General features: G+C 43.0%; 1 protein-coding gene across 2 annotated transcripts; it reads right to left on the bottom strand.

Moving 5' to 3' along the window:
* Window positions 1-1,157: 1,157 nt before the first annotated feature.
* On the bottom strand, window positions 1,158-9,221 carry CENPA (centromere protein A). Of its 2 annotated transcripts, XM_068564340.1 has the most exons (5): window positions 8,985-9,221; window positions 3,807-3,916; window positions 3,197-3,274; window positions 2,755-2,910; window positions 1,158-2,381 (listed from the first exon to the last, which is right to left on the bottom strand). In XM_068564340.1, exons 1-4 carry the CDS (start codon window positions 9,076-9,078, stop codon window positions 2,776-2,778), a joined length of 417 nt encoding a protein of 138 aa, XP_068420441.1. In that variant the 5' UTR covers window positions 9,079-9,221; the 3' UTR covers window positions 1,158-2,381; window positions 2,755-2,775. The 2 variants fall into 2 exon arrangements, with proteins under 2 accessions (XP_068420441.1, XP_068420442.1); XM_068564341.1 differs by lacking the exon at window positions 1,158-2,381 and having other exon boundaries at window positions 2,519-2,910.
* Window positions 9,222-14,244: the final 5,023 nt, after the last annotated feature.

Raw genomic sequence — 14,244 nt, 5'->3', positions numbered from 1 at the left:
TAAACGTAAAGATTGTTAAACATTAAAGGAAAACCTTATAAGTGAAAGGGAAACTAGAACAGGAAAAACAAAACAACTTAGAGGAAACAGGATGATGCAGCAAAAAGAAAACAAAAACCAGTAGCAAAATTATAATAAATATCCTTAAAATGGTATTGCATCCACGAAACAAGATTGGGATTGGGTGCTGAGAGCACACGTCCTACAGATTGTGTCTATTGGCCCTCAAAGCTCCATTCTCACCCTTTCAAGGTCTCGTCCCTAACACAAGGGGGTTAGAAGGCAACAGTTGGGTTCTCAGACTCCCTTGCAGCTGCTCTGGCTTGGTTCTGCCAATGGAAAATGCTGGTGGGGCCTGGCAGGTGGGAGTTGAGACATTTCTCTGTTGCTTTGGTAGTGCCTTTGGCAGCAGAAGCAGCAGCGGATGACAGGAGCTTCCCTGGTGTCAGTGGTGGCTGCAGCAGCGTTGGCTGGAGCGGGGGCTCCTTATTCCTGCTCAGTAGCATTGGTGCGGTTCTAACGCAGTGGTGGCGGGGGCCATGCTTCCAGCCGAGCAGCAGTGAGTGTGGGCTTTGAGCACTGGAAGCTTCCTGATCCTGGGGTAGCGTCCTCTCTTCCCTTTAGCTCTTCCAGCCCTCTTGACATCATTTAACCAATCCCTTCCATTAAATTCCACTTGGCTTGAAATATCTAGATTGGTTTTTTTTTTGAGTAAATACTGATTGGGATGCTATAAAAAACATTCAAAAAATAAGAGAGTTCTTGGATATTAAAAAATGTGAAAGCAGAAATAAAAAACTCAATGGAAAGGTTAGAACATAATGTTGGTGAAATCACCCAGAAAGTAGAGAAAAACAAAAACAAAACGCCAGCAACATCAGCAATGTAAGTGCTCAAAGTTTACAGTAAATTGTAATGATATCGTATAACATTATCATGGTGTAAATTACTTATTCTCACGTTACTGTGTAAATACTCTGTGGTGCTGAGCACACATCCTGCCTGGCATTTGCATGGGACATGTGACCATGTGTTACAGTGGGGTCCTGGTTAGTACAATTTTAAGAGAGCAGAGAAGTGTCCATTTAAAGAAAACTAGAGGAAGAGTATAATCTTCTGATTAATAACATACTGACAAGAACTTTAAATATAGTCATAGATAGGTAAGCTTTATTCCAATGTCTACATAAAAATGAGTTGATGTCGAACAGGAAACGGTTTTTTCCAAAGGGTTAAAATCTATCACACAACAGAACTTGGTCCTTTTCCCTTTAGTTTGTCTCTCAGTTGGCTGACACATCATTATTAGTGTCCGCCCTCACTAATCATTTTCACCACACACAATATCTAAAAGTCTTCGGGTGGCACTTCCCACTTCTCTGGAAATCTCTTAAACTGCTTTCAGTTACAAGAGATGGGCAAGGTTTTTATCTGCTCACGCTCTACTCCACCAGAGACAAAAACACATCCCTGAATTCTCTTGTTTAAATTGTGGCTGTTGGCAAAGTGTCCAAATGAAGAACTTAACGCTAACACACAAAGGACACAGTATAAACTCTGTATAATAGTGAACTTCGCTTCAACTTTTTCTCATTAAAGAATTATTTTTATTATCTCTCCACAAGGGAGTTATAAAAAATACCTGTAAAAACATTGAAAAGGCTCTTAAAAGTCCTGGAATGAAAAATTCTGCAGTATAAATTATGATACATCGTCTATGACTTGCAAATAAGAATAAAATAAATTCTACAAGCTAGAATTTCTGAATGATTTTGATAGGAATTTACCAGAAGGAGCCAGAACATCAAACCTTAACGATTTCCTGTTTTCATCCCAATTGAGTTTTTGAAAAGCTATATAATCTGTCAACAGGCACAATCCACACAGGAACTTGCCGCTGCCACTAATGATGAAATCAATCTGAAGGACAGAGATTTGTATGCTGGATGCGCCAGGCTCTTCCAGGCAACTGGCTGAAGTGGTCTTCTCTTATTTTTCCCCTTATGTTTTAAATAAAAGTAAATATACATATGGTAAAAAATTTAAATGGTACAGAAAGATCTAAAATAATCAGTAGATATCCTTTTCTCTCATAACCTAGAAAATCTGATGTCTTCCAAATCATCAGGTGTGTGAAAAATTTGCAAAGTGAAGTCAAACTTGGAGTCTCTTCATCTGAAATTATTGTCAGGACTTTTGGAATGTGTTCATTCTGTCATGTATTACCTCTGTTACAGAGGAAAGCCATGCAGTCTTCTCCTTCTTACAAAAACCTAATTACAAAAGCAACACACACACTCTGCTCAGAGACAGCAAGTCCAGGCAGCACCTTGTACTCCGTGATCTGGCCCTAGTTACGGGCAGAGTCCCCGGTATCATCCCTGAAACACAGGAATCACAATTACTAACAAGGCATTTTCAAAAATAAGAACTTTGTTTTAATCAGGATGAGGTCATCTGGTCCTTGTAAAATGGAGAGGATCAACTCTGTCAGAGATTCAGGTTGTCTGGTCATTACTTAATTGAAAAATATCTTTATTTAACATTGTACAAAAGGGCATGAGCCACAGAATCCCAAGCATTCAAGTTAAAACTAGGTCAAACCTTTCCTAGAGAACAAAGGGAAGGCGAGGCAGCAAAGGACTAAGGATGGAGAAGGAAGATTCCTTCACAGAAACTCCCACCACAGTGATGAGAAGCTAGGTGTTCTTCCCCCAAAGTGCACTCACTCTCTGGTGAGCAGGAAAAGCTTACAGAGTCACGGGCGGCAGGAGCTCAGCCGAGCCCTTCCTGAATGCCTCGGATCCTCCTGGCCAGCTGCACATCCTTCGGGAAGAGAGTGACACGGCCGGCATGTAAGGAGAGGAGATAGGCATCCTCAAAGAGATGAACTAGAAACGCTTCTGCTGCCTGCGGACAGAAAGAGAAGCAGAAAGACTGACACAGACGAGGGGGCATGGGCTGCTTTTTGCTGAGAGACCCGCTAAACTCAGTCTCTAAGGGCTCAAAGTACTGAGGGGAAGGATTATTCACAGAACGAGACTGAACTTTGCCTGGGAATTCCACTACCACCAAATGAGAACCTAGCCTCCAAACCCTGGGCGTCCCTTGTTGTTCTTTTCAAGGAGGTGAGATTTAGCCTTGCCTTTCTCCCATACTCACCCCTCACCCAACTGTACCTTGGCCCCCTTCTTACCTCTTGTAGGGCCAACAGGGCCTGGGCTTGCCAATTGAAGTCCACACCACGAGTGAATATAACACATATTTCTCTTGCCTGCGAAGGAGTGGGGATGGGGAGCAAGGGAGAAGGGGAGTGGGGAGGAGTAGAGAGTAAAAGGAGATTCAAGAGGAGACAGACTCTTTCCATGAGTCTCCATGAATCTTCATTTCCGTTATTCCTTCCTGGCCCTTAATCATAGAACCTAACTAGTAGCTGGTGTCAACTCCAGGGAGCTTAGAGATTGGCCCGTCTCTCCTCATTGGTGGTGGGGAGAGGAGGAGACAATCTCTCAGGGCAAGACAAGGGATGAAAGGGTAGTTGGATGAGAGAGTTCCTTTTACGTAATCAAAGAACACAGTTCAAAGGTGGTAGGGGTTAGAAATTAATTCCATAAAGAATTAGATTGGGCTAATTCTTGGTGGGCTAAGAATTGGTGGGCTCATGTTTTCAGAAGATGAAGAGTCCCCGACCAGGCTAGAGAAGAGGTCCCTTGCCTTTTGGGCAAGAGGCGATAGGGGCCCAATACCTGGGAAATTTAAAGAAAGGAGGCGGCATGGGGGTTGGCGGGAAGCTCCCTGGAGCTCACCAGGCGGCCGAAGGGGTTCTTCCTTAACAACAGGTGTGTGCTCTTCTGAAGAGTTCGGATCTCCTTCAGAACCCGATATTTCCGGCGAGCAAGTGGACGGGAGGAAGCGCCTGAGCAAAAGAGTTGGGTCAGAGAGTAAAATGCAGTGGAAAACGGGTGGTGCATTGCAACCTGGCTGTCAAACTACCAAATCGTAGACTGTATATAGTAGGCTCCCCCAAAGCAGGGATTTTTGTCCGTTGTAGTCATTGCGGTTATCTTCAGCAACTGGAGAACAGTGGTTGGTGCTAAATAAATTTTTGTTAAATGAATGAACAAGTGATCCTTTTAGGGTCCTATTGACCCTCAGTGATGATCCTCTGAGGGTCTTATTTTAAATGCCGACTCTTCCATGCAGCCTTTCCTGACTCCCAATCCCTTCCAAACCGATGGGTCACTTCCCTCCTCTGGGCCCACAGTACTCTGTGCATCTCCTCTGTCTTTCCCACCTGGATTGGAAACCCAGTTTCCAATTTTGTTTTTAGGTTTTTTTTGGCCCTGCCGCACAGCACGTGGGATCTTAGTTCCCCAACCAGGGATCGAACAGGCGCCCCCTGCATTGGAAGCACGGAGTCTTAACCACTGGACCACCAGGGAAGTCCAATTTTTAGGTATTTTTTAAGAGCTGGAAGGAATCTGAGAGATTATCTAGTACAATTCCCTTGTCTCTGTTATCCTGAGGCCCAGAGAGGTTAAGACAGTTGGCCAGAGCATGTTAGCGGCCAAGGTGGGAGCTCAGAAGTGGCATAACTCAGCGCCAGTGTCGGGCCTTTGGGCTATGAAGTCAGAGCCTTTGGCTCAAAGCCTAGTTTCAACAACAACAAAAAAAGACAAAAAAATCTTAAAAGCATTCCTAAAAGTAGAAATCAAAAAAGTCAAACTCTGATCAGAAATTAAAAAAACAAAAATATAAAAAATAAAAATTCTTCTAACTCTCGTCTTAAAGAGGAAAATTCACTGAAATTAGACTATTTAGAAATGAATAAAAATAAAAAGTCTACACCTTAAAACTTAAGCGATATAGCCAAATAGTCCTAAAGGAAAATGTACAGCCTCAAGATCTATCTACGAGAAAACAAGAACATTAAAAGATAATTCCGCTAAGTGTTCAACTCACGTATTAGGGAGAGAATTACTAAAGTAAATCAAAAGAAGGCAGAGCAAAAGAAATATTAAAGATAATAAACTAACTTAATGAAAAAGAGTGTAAAATAAAAACAGTACAGCTGGCTCCATAAATTAAACCAAGGACCAATAAAAACAAATGAACCTCTGAGAAGTTGAACAAATAAAAAAAAGAAAAAAAAAACCCCACGAAAACTAACATTCTGAAGAAATGTTATTCATGGTCCAGCCAAGAAGAGAGAATCCACACCAAGTAGTTGCACAGAAGGAATTTAATATGGTGAACTAATTGCCAAGTGTTAGACAAGCTGCCAAGAACAAATGGGGACAGAGGGGGCAATGCAGAGATGCGCTGGCAGTGGAGGCTTTATCCCAGGGGCCAAAGAAACAGGGGACTTTTTAGGAGAAAGAGGGAGGCCCTACACCCAGGAGATGAGCTACTGGCACCTGCCTCCCTCCTCACCACCAGTCCCCAATCCAGTCGCTGGAAGCAGCCTTTAATAATCAGACACGGCAGTCACAGAATGGAAAGATGAACACAACTAAAGATCACCAAGCAATGTAAAAAGGCCAACACCATGAAAGGAAGGGACCAAACTCAGCAAACAAAATAACCAATACCAGAGGGACTTGAGTTATCACAGAAAAGAGAGGAAGAGAAATACACATAATAACCTCAGAGGGGTAAGGGAAGATGTGAAGTCTATGACTCAGGAACGAGTGCTTGTGAAAAGTAACCAATTAGAGAGATCATGGGAAAGAACTGGGATTAACCATTCAATAGTTGGGTCTTAAAATCTGACATAAGGAGTTGAGATTTAATCCTAAGGTAATGGGAAGCCACAGAAGAGCTTTAAGCAGGACGGAGAGATGATCCACTTACATTTAAAGATCATTCCAGTTGCTGCGTAAGGAAAGAACCGAAAAGGGACAAGAGTGGAAGGGAAGTCGTAGCCAGGTTAGGGTGCTGGGGGCTTGGACTAGGCTGATGGGAGTGGAGAAGGCAACGAGTGGCATGATTAGATGTGACGTGGAGGTGGAAGTGCCTGAGCTTACATTTGGATTGGATGGATATGCGGGCAAGATGAAAAATCTCTCCCAGGTTTCTGGCTTAAACGATCCTGTGAGTGGCTATGCCATTTCCTGAAATGGGGGAAACCGGGGATGAAGCGGCAGGAGGGGAGTAACCAAAAGTGCGCTTTTAGATGTGTTTAGTGTGACGTACCCAAGAGTCTTCGAGTAGAAAGGCCATTGGATGTAGGTGTGCGGGGTCAGAGGACAGATGTGGGGTGGAGCTATAAATGTGAGAGCTGTCAGTGTATGAATGGTACTGGAGCCACGGGGAGGGATGAGCCCACCTGGGGAAGGGAAAGAAAGGAAAAGTAGACCATGGAAGTCCAACATCAACATGCTGAAGAGAGGTGGCACAGGCAGTAAAAACCGCTGAGCAGAAACTGCAGAGTGTGTGTACCACGGAGCCAGGGGGATGGAGTGTTTTGAAGAAGAAATTACCCACTGTGTCGAGTGCTTCTGAGAGAAAGGTAAGAGAAGGACACAGGCATGTCTAATAAAGTTGGCAACATGAAAGTAGCTGGTGACCTTCACAACAGCAGTTCAAGGGCACTGGAAGTAGGGGTAGTGCTTGTGGGGAGTCAGACTGGAATGGGTTGAAGGGTGTCTGGGAACAGGGGAAACAGACACGTCTGTAGACTTAAGTCTGGCTGTTCTAAAAAGGGTAGCTGTGGGGCTTCCCTGGTGGCGCAGTGGGTGGGAGTCCGCCTGCCAATGCGGGGGACAGGGGTTCGGGCCCTGGTCGAGGTTCCCACACGCCGCAGAGCAACAGAGCCCGTGCGCCACAACTACTGAGCCTGCGCTCTAGAGTCCGCGAGCCGCAACTATGGAGGCCCGCGTGCCTGGAGCCCGCGCTCTGCAACGGGAGAGGCTGCCGCGATGAGAAGCCCGCGCACCGCAACGAGGAGTAGCCCCGGCTCTCCGTGGCTAGAGAAAGTACGCACGCAGCGGGGAAGACCCAACGCAGCCAAAAATAAATAAATAAAACTAATTAATTAATTTAAAAAAAAAAAAAAAAAAAAAAAAAGGGTAGCTGTGAAGGGCAGAAGTGAGAAATGGGCAGTATGAGGGAGCCGGGGATGTGGGGTGCCCTTTTCTTTAGAACATTAATAGCAGAGCACATTTGCCAAATGCCAATGTAAGGAGTATGAATTTACTTCCAAGTGCAGGTGGTAAGGATAACAGAAAGCCCCTGGGAAGGTGACAGAAGAATATGACCAAGAGCTCATGTAGGAGGAAGAGTGGCTTTTGATGGAAAGGGGTCACCTAGGTTCTCTGTTGTGAGAAGATAAAGGGGAATCCAGTCTGGAGGCTTCTATTTCCTCAATGAAGCATGAGGCAAGGTCATCCTGAGCTGAGAGTGAATCAGGGGACTGGAGTTGTAAGGATGCTTCTACATCCGGAAGCAACAGTGAACATCATATGTGACAATATTCCTGTTAAAATTACAAATGAGACAAAGATGACCAAAACATTGCTCTTATTTCAACACTAGTCTCAGGGCCTCACTAACAATAAAATAAGAAATAAAATGTATAAAAATGAAAAGAAGACTCAAAAGTCATTATTTGCAAACAGTATAATGGTCCACTTAAAAATTTCAATTAAAGCAACTGAAAGACTCTTAGGATTAACAAGAGAATTCAGCAAGTTAGCTAGATGCAAAGGTTATTTATGTTAAGGAAAGAAACAAAAACAAAAACAAAAACAACCCAGGGCTTCCCTGGTGGCCCAGTGGTTGAGAATCTGCCTGCCAATGCAGGGGACACGGGTTCAAGCCCTGGTCTGGGAAGATCCCACATGCTGCCGAGCAACTAGGCCCGTGAGCCACAACTACTGAGCCTGTGCGTCTGGAGCTTGTGCTCCACAACAAGAGAGGCCGCGACAGTGAGAGGCCCACGCACCGCGATGAAGGGTGGCCCCCGCTTGCCGCAACTAGAGAAAGACCTCGCACAGAAACGAAGACCCAACACAGCCAAAAATAAACAAATAAATAAATTAATTAATTAAAAAAAAAAAAGTCAAGGCCTTAAGAAGTATTAAAAACAAACAAACAAACAAACAAAAAAAAACCCAAAAACAACCCATTCACAATAGCAACATCTATAAATAACCAATAATACTTTCTTCACCCTGCTCTTAGCTATGGAGCAGAAGACAAGTAAAGCAGTTGCTGCCACAGTTCTTGTTTGTGGGTAATCCCATCCACCAGACCACAGCACAGAAACTAAGGACCACAGACCAGCCTTCTTTCCAGGCATGCTACCTCTGGAAGGGAACAAGGTGAGAGCACCGTCTGAGATAGGGCACTTTGGTTAAGGACCAATACAGCCACTCACTGAAGGAAAAAAACAAAACCAAAAACCAAAAACACCTGGAAAGGCACCTTCTAAAATTAGAACTGTTGTTTGAAATTGTCACAAAAAGCAGCCAATACTTTTGCATTTGAAAAAAGCACAAACACCGATTTTTTAAAATCCCGTGTCTGCGGGAACAAGCTGGGTGACCTTGTTCAAATTATCAGGTCTGTCTGTGCCTCAGTTGTCTCATCTGTAAAATGGGCACAATATAAAGTTGAGTTAATTCATATAAAGAGTTTAACACAATGCCTAGTTAGTGGTAAGCACTCAATACACGTTAGTAGAATCAAGAATACTGTCTGGGTCAGTCCTTTCTCCTCCTCAGAACTACCTTCCCCAGTCCCTCTCCGGTGTTGGACCTTGGGCCGTCCCGGAGCGGATACTGGACGGCAGAACCGCTTTGGCCCCCCCTGCAGAGGAAGGCCAGCGGACCGGGAGTCAGGAGACTGGGCTGGACCCCAGGCTCAGCAAGCGAGCATCGGTTTTTTCGTCTGTGAAATGGGCACGCGGACCCGGCCGTACCCACCTCACAGACAGGCTGCAGGGAGGCCGGCTCGGAGGGAAAGGGATCACGGCGGGTTACCTAAGGATGGGCCCGGCCGGGGTGGGGCAGGAGCCGGGCTCGCGGCGCGCCTCCTTGGGGCTTCGGGCTTGCGGATCCGGCGGCGCGGGCCCATGGTTGGCGCTCAGGGTTGCGGACCGCGGCTCCTTCTCGGCCTTCCGGGTCCGGAGGCAGAGGCTGGGGTCCAGTGGAGGGCCAGCAGTGCCCCGGCTGCGTGCCCCGGATGTGTGGCGTTCAAATTGCCCGCTCCACCGCGGATTCACTGCCGGCGTTTTTTAAAAACCGAATCCAGCGACTCCCAGTGGCTGCCTCTGGAACGCTCCTGCGCAGAGTGATTGCGGGGAGGACCAATGAGAGCACAGGACGAGAGGCTAACGGCGGCGGTGATAGGAGAAGACAGCGGGGACAAGGCGGATCGATGGTAGGAATCGGCCAATGGGGACTTGGAAAAGTGAAATGAGGCGGGAACTGCTCCAGTCCTCCGCTCCCTTGGGCAGGACCGCATCTTTGAGGGATCAGACCCACGTCCTCCGGCGCTCTCTGGTCGCGAAATGAAAGCTCGATTATGAAGATGTAGCTGGTGCTACATGTGTAGAACGCGTTTCTCTAGACGAATCACCTTGCGCAAACATTTTATGTTTTGCTCTATCAATCTTGAGGTGGGTTTTAAAGATGAGGAGACGGGCCCACGGAGAATGTGACCATCCCATGTCTCGCCTGAGACCAGGAGCAGTCCATGAATATGACTCAGAAGTCAGCTTAACTGCATGAACCTTATTGATGATTAGGGTCCTGGGACAGCCAGGATGGGGCCTCTGACCATGAGGTCAAGCAGGGCAGGCCTCAGCTCTGTTTTTGGATCACGCTCTCCAGCATTTTCGTAACAGGGAAATGACCCCTTCCCTTCCTGTTGGGGATAATATGTATTGAGGTCAAATGTAGAACTAGGTAGTTAGAATAAAGGGGATTTTATATTCTACACTTTTTTTTTTTTTTTTTAACATTATCTAGATGTTCTACAGTTAACATGCACTGTAATCAGGAAATATGTTACAAAATCAGTGATTTTATGGAACCCTTGTTCACTGCTGGTGGGAACGCAAAATGGTGCGGCTACAGTGGAAAACAGTATGGCAATTGGTCAAAAGATTAAACACAGAATTACCATATGATCCAGCAATTCCACTTCTGGGTGTATATTCAATTAAAAGCAGGGGCTTGAACAGGTATTTGTACACTAAGGCTCATAGCAGTGTTATTCACAATAGCCAAAAATGTTCAAGTGAATGAATAGATAAATAAAATGTGGTATATACATACAATGGAATATTATTCAGCCTTATGAAGAAAGTAAATTTTGATACATATTACAACATGGATGAGTCTTGAAGGTATTATGTTAAACAAAATAAATGAGATACAAAAGGACCAATATTGTATGATTCCACTTACATGAGATGCCTAGAGTAGTCAAATTCATAGAGACAGAAAGGTAGGATGGTGGTTGCTAGGGGCTGGGGGAAGGGAGGAAAGGGGAATTATTGTTTAATGGGTACAGAGTTTCAGTTTGGGAAGATGAAAAAGTTCTGGAGACGGGTGATGATTGCACAACAAATGTGAATGTTCTTAATGCCACTGAATTGTACACTTAATAATGGTCAATATGGTGAGTTTTAATGTTGTGTATATTTCACCACAATAAGAAAGAAAGAGAAAGAAAGAAAGAAAGGGAGAAAGAAAGAGTAGAGGAGGGGGGAAGGGAAGGGGAGGAAGGAAAGGAAAGGAATGTTTGGTTGAACCCATTGAGAAGCAGTCAAATCACAGAAGGATAGTTGTTTTTCAGTGACACAGAGGCAAGAAGTCCTACTACACCAGTCCTCAGGATGAAGCAAATCTTCACTCATTAATTCTGCTTTAGACCTAGAGTGCCTTCTTTGCTCTATTAGAAATAAGTAGAAAACAAAGGTAGAAAATAGAGTGTTGTTGTTGTTTTTTTTTTAAGATTCCACATATAAGTGAGATCATACAGTATTGTCTTTCTCTGACTTATTTCACTTAGCATAATGCCCTTGAGGTTCATCCATGTTGTTGCAGATGGCAAGATTTCTTCTTTTTATGCCCGAATAATATTCCATTGTGAATAAATATATATATATATATATATATATATACCACAATTTCTTTATCTGTTCATCCATTGATGAACACTTAGGTGTTTCCAAATCTTGGTTATTGTAAATAATGCTGCAATGAACACAAAGGTGCATATATCTTTTCAGGTTAGTGTTTTTGTTTCCTTTGAATACCCAGAAGTAGAATCGCTCAATCACATGGTTGTTCTATTTTTAATTTTTCCAGGAACCTCCATACAATTTTCCACAGTGGCTGCACTAATTTACTCCCACCAATAGTGCACAAGTCGTCCCTTTTCTCCACATCCTCCCCAAAACTTGTTATTTCTTGTCTTTTTGATAATAGCCATTCTAACAGATGTGAGGTGATATCTCACTGTGGTTTTGATTTGCATTTTCCTGATGATTAATGATGTTGAGCATCTTTTCATGTCCTTGTTGGCCATCTGTATGTCTTCTTCGGAACAATGTCTGTTCAGATCATTTGACCATTTTTATTTTATTTTTGGCCACGCCGCAGGACATGTGGGATCTTAGTTTCCTGACCAGGGATCGAACCCGTGCCCTCTGAATGGAAGCATGGAGTCTTAACCACTGGACTGCGAGGGAAGTCCCCATTTGCCCATTTATAAATCGAATTGTTTATTCGTTCTCACCATTGAGTTGTATGCATTCTTTATATATTTTGGATATTAATCCATGATCAGATATATAATTTGCAAATGTTTTCTCCCATTCAGTAGGTTGCCTTTTTATTTCGTTGATGGCTCCCTTTGCTGTGCTGAAGCTTTTTAGTTTGAAGTGGTCCTACTTATTTATTTTTGCTTTTGTTGCCTTTGCTTTTGTTGTCAGATTCAAAAAACCATTGTCAAGACCTATGTCAAGGAACTTGTTGTCTTCCTCTAGCAGTTATATGCTCTCAGGCCTTATGTTCAAGTCTTAATCCATTTTGAGTTAATTTTTGTGTATAGTGTAAGACAGTGGTCCAGTTTCATTCTTTTGCATGTTGCTGTCCAGTTTTCCCAACACCATTTACTAAAGAGACGGTTCTTTTCCCCATTGTATAGTCTTGGCTCCTTTGTCATAAATTAATTGACCATGTATGTGCAGGTTTATTTCTGGGCTCTCTATTCTGGTCCATTAATCTATGTGTCTGTTTTTAGGCCAATACCATACTGTTTTAATTATTATAGCTTTGTAGTCTAGTTTGAAATCAGGGAATGTGATGCCTTCAGTTTTGTTCTTCTCTCTCAAGATTGCATTGGCTATTTGGGGTCTTTTGTGGTTCCTTACAAATTTTGCATTTTTTGTTCTATTTCTGTGAAGAATGCCATTGGAGTTTTGTAGGATTGAATCTGATAGGCATTGAATCTGTAGATTGCTTTGGATGGTATGAACATTTTAACAATATTAATTCTTCCAATCCATGAACGTGGAATATCTTTCCATTTATTTGTGTCTTCAATTTCTTTCATTAAATGAAAGTCTTGTAGTTTTCAGTATACAGGTCTTTCGCCTCCTTGGTTAAATTTATTCCTGGGTATTCTGTCTTTTTGATGCAATTGTAAATGGGATTGTTTTCTTAATTTCTCTTTCTGATAGTTTGTTAGTGTATATAAATGCAACAGATTTTTGTGTATTGATTTTGTATCCTGCAACTTTACTGAATTTATTAGTTCTAACAGTTTTTTGATGGTGCCTTTAAGGTTTTCTATACATAATATGTCATTTGCAAATAGTGACAGTTTTTCTTCCTCCTTTCCAACTTGGATCCTTTCCTTTCTTTCTCTTGCCTAATTGCTTTATCTAGGGCTTCCAATACTATGTTGAATAAAAGTGGCAAGAGTGGGAAAAACTGTCTCATTCCCAATCTTAGAGTTAAAGCTTTCAGCTTTTTTCATCATTCAGTGTGATGTTAGCTGTGGGATTGTAATATATGGCCTTTATTATGTTGAGATACATTCCCTCTATACCCACTTTGTTGAGAGTTTTTATCATAAATGGATGTTGAATTTTGTCAAATGCTTTTTCTGCATCTATGAGATGATCATATGATTTTTATCCGTTATTTTGTTAATGTGGTGTATCACACTGACTGATTTGCAGATGTGGAAACATCCTTGCATCTCTGGAATAAATCCCACTTGATCATGGTGGGACTGATCATCAATCCCACTATGATCCTTTTAATGTATTGATGAATTCAGTTTGCTAATATTTTGTTGAGGATTTTTGCATCTATGTTCATCAGGGATATTGGCCTGTAAGTTTCTTTTCTTATGGTTTCCTTGTCTGGTTTTGGTATCAGGGTAATGCTAGCCTCATAAAATGAGTTTGGAAGAGTTCTCTTCTCTTCTTTTTTTTTTTTTTGGAAGAGTTTGAGAAGGGTTGGTATTAATTCTTCTTTGAATGTTTGGTAGAATTCACCAGTGAACCCGTTTGGTCCTGGACCTTTGTTTCTTGGGAGGCTTTTGATTACTGATTCAATCTCCTTACTAGTAATTGGTTTGTTCAGATTTTCTATTTCCTCCTGGTAGGTTCTATGTTTCTAGGAATTTATTGATTTCTTCTAGTCTCTCCAATTCATTGGTGAATAATTGTTCCTTGCTTTTTAGACAGTATTTGTGGATATATTCCCAGCATGCCATTAGTAGTCTTTGATTTTGTTCTGTTCCGTAACTGAACACACAGTGGCTGGCTTCAATGAGTGTCTTGACTGAAGTTCAAGAAGCTTCTCTGCCTTCATATAAACTGGAGAGGAGATGAATAGTGACTTAAAGATGAGAAAAAACCAGCCAGCCCCACTCATACTCCTGGATCCCTGCTGGGATCTGGGGGAAGAAGCATGAGAGATGGAAGCTAGTTGATACAGGAGGGCTAGAAGCTTCTTTTGGTTTGGTGATCCTCCCAACGTCAGAAAGAGGTTTTGCCTTGACAGCTCCTGGTCTCTTTCCAGGGAGACTGCCAGGAACATGGAGTTACTGTGGTATCTTGATGGAGAGTGAACTGAAGAATCTCAGGGTGTGGGGCCTGGGAGAATTATTCCGGTGGTTGTAGGAGTAGTTCAGACCAAAGAGAGCAGCAGGGAATGTAGAAAAAAAGCCTTTTTTAAAAGCTCCTAATAGTCCTAATCTTCATCCAGTTTCTAA

This window comes from Eschrichtius robustus, chromosome 15 (assembly GCF_028021215.1).
Source record: "Eschrichtius robustus isolate mEscRob2 chromosome 15, mEscRob2.pri, whole genome shotgun sequence".
NCBI lineage: Eukaryota > Metazoa > Chordata > Mammalia > Artiodactyla > Eschrichtiidae > Eschrichtius > Eschrichtius robustus.
Note: the sequence above shows the minus strand (reverse complement) of the source record. Positions and strands in the feature narration are given on the sequence as shown.

What these genes read in the sequence shown, in the direction of transcription:
- CENPA (XM_068564340.1), bottom strand. Translation starts at nt 9,078, where the DNA reads ATGGGCCCGCGCCGCCGGATCCGCAAGCCCGAAGCCCCAAGGAGGCGC. An exon ending in CCGGCCGGGCCCATCCTTAG is followed by an intron (nt 3,917 to 8,984) that starts GTAACCCGCCGT and finishes TCTTTTGCTCAG; the next exon opens with GCGCTTCCTCCCGTCCACTT. An exon ending in AGAACCCCTTCGGCCGCCTG is followed by an intron (nt 3,275 to 3,806) that starts GTGAGCTCCAGG and finishes ACTCCTTCGCAG; the next exon opens with GCAAGAGAAATATGTGTTAT.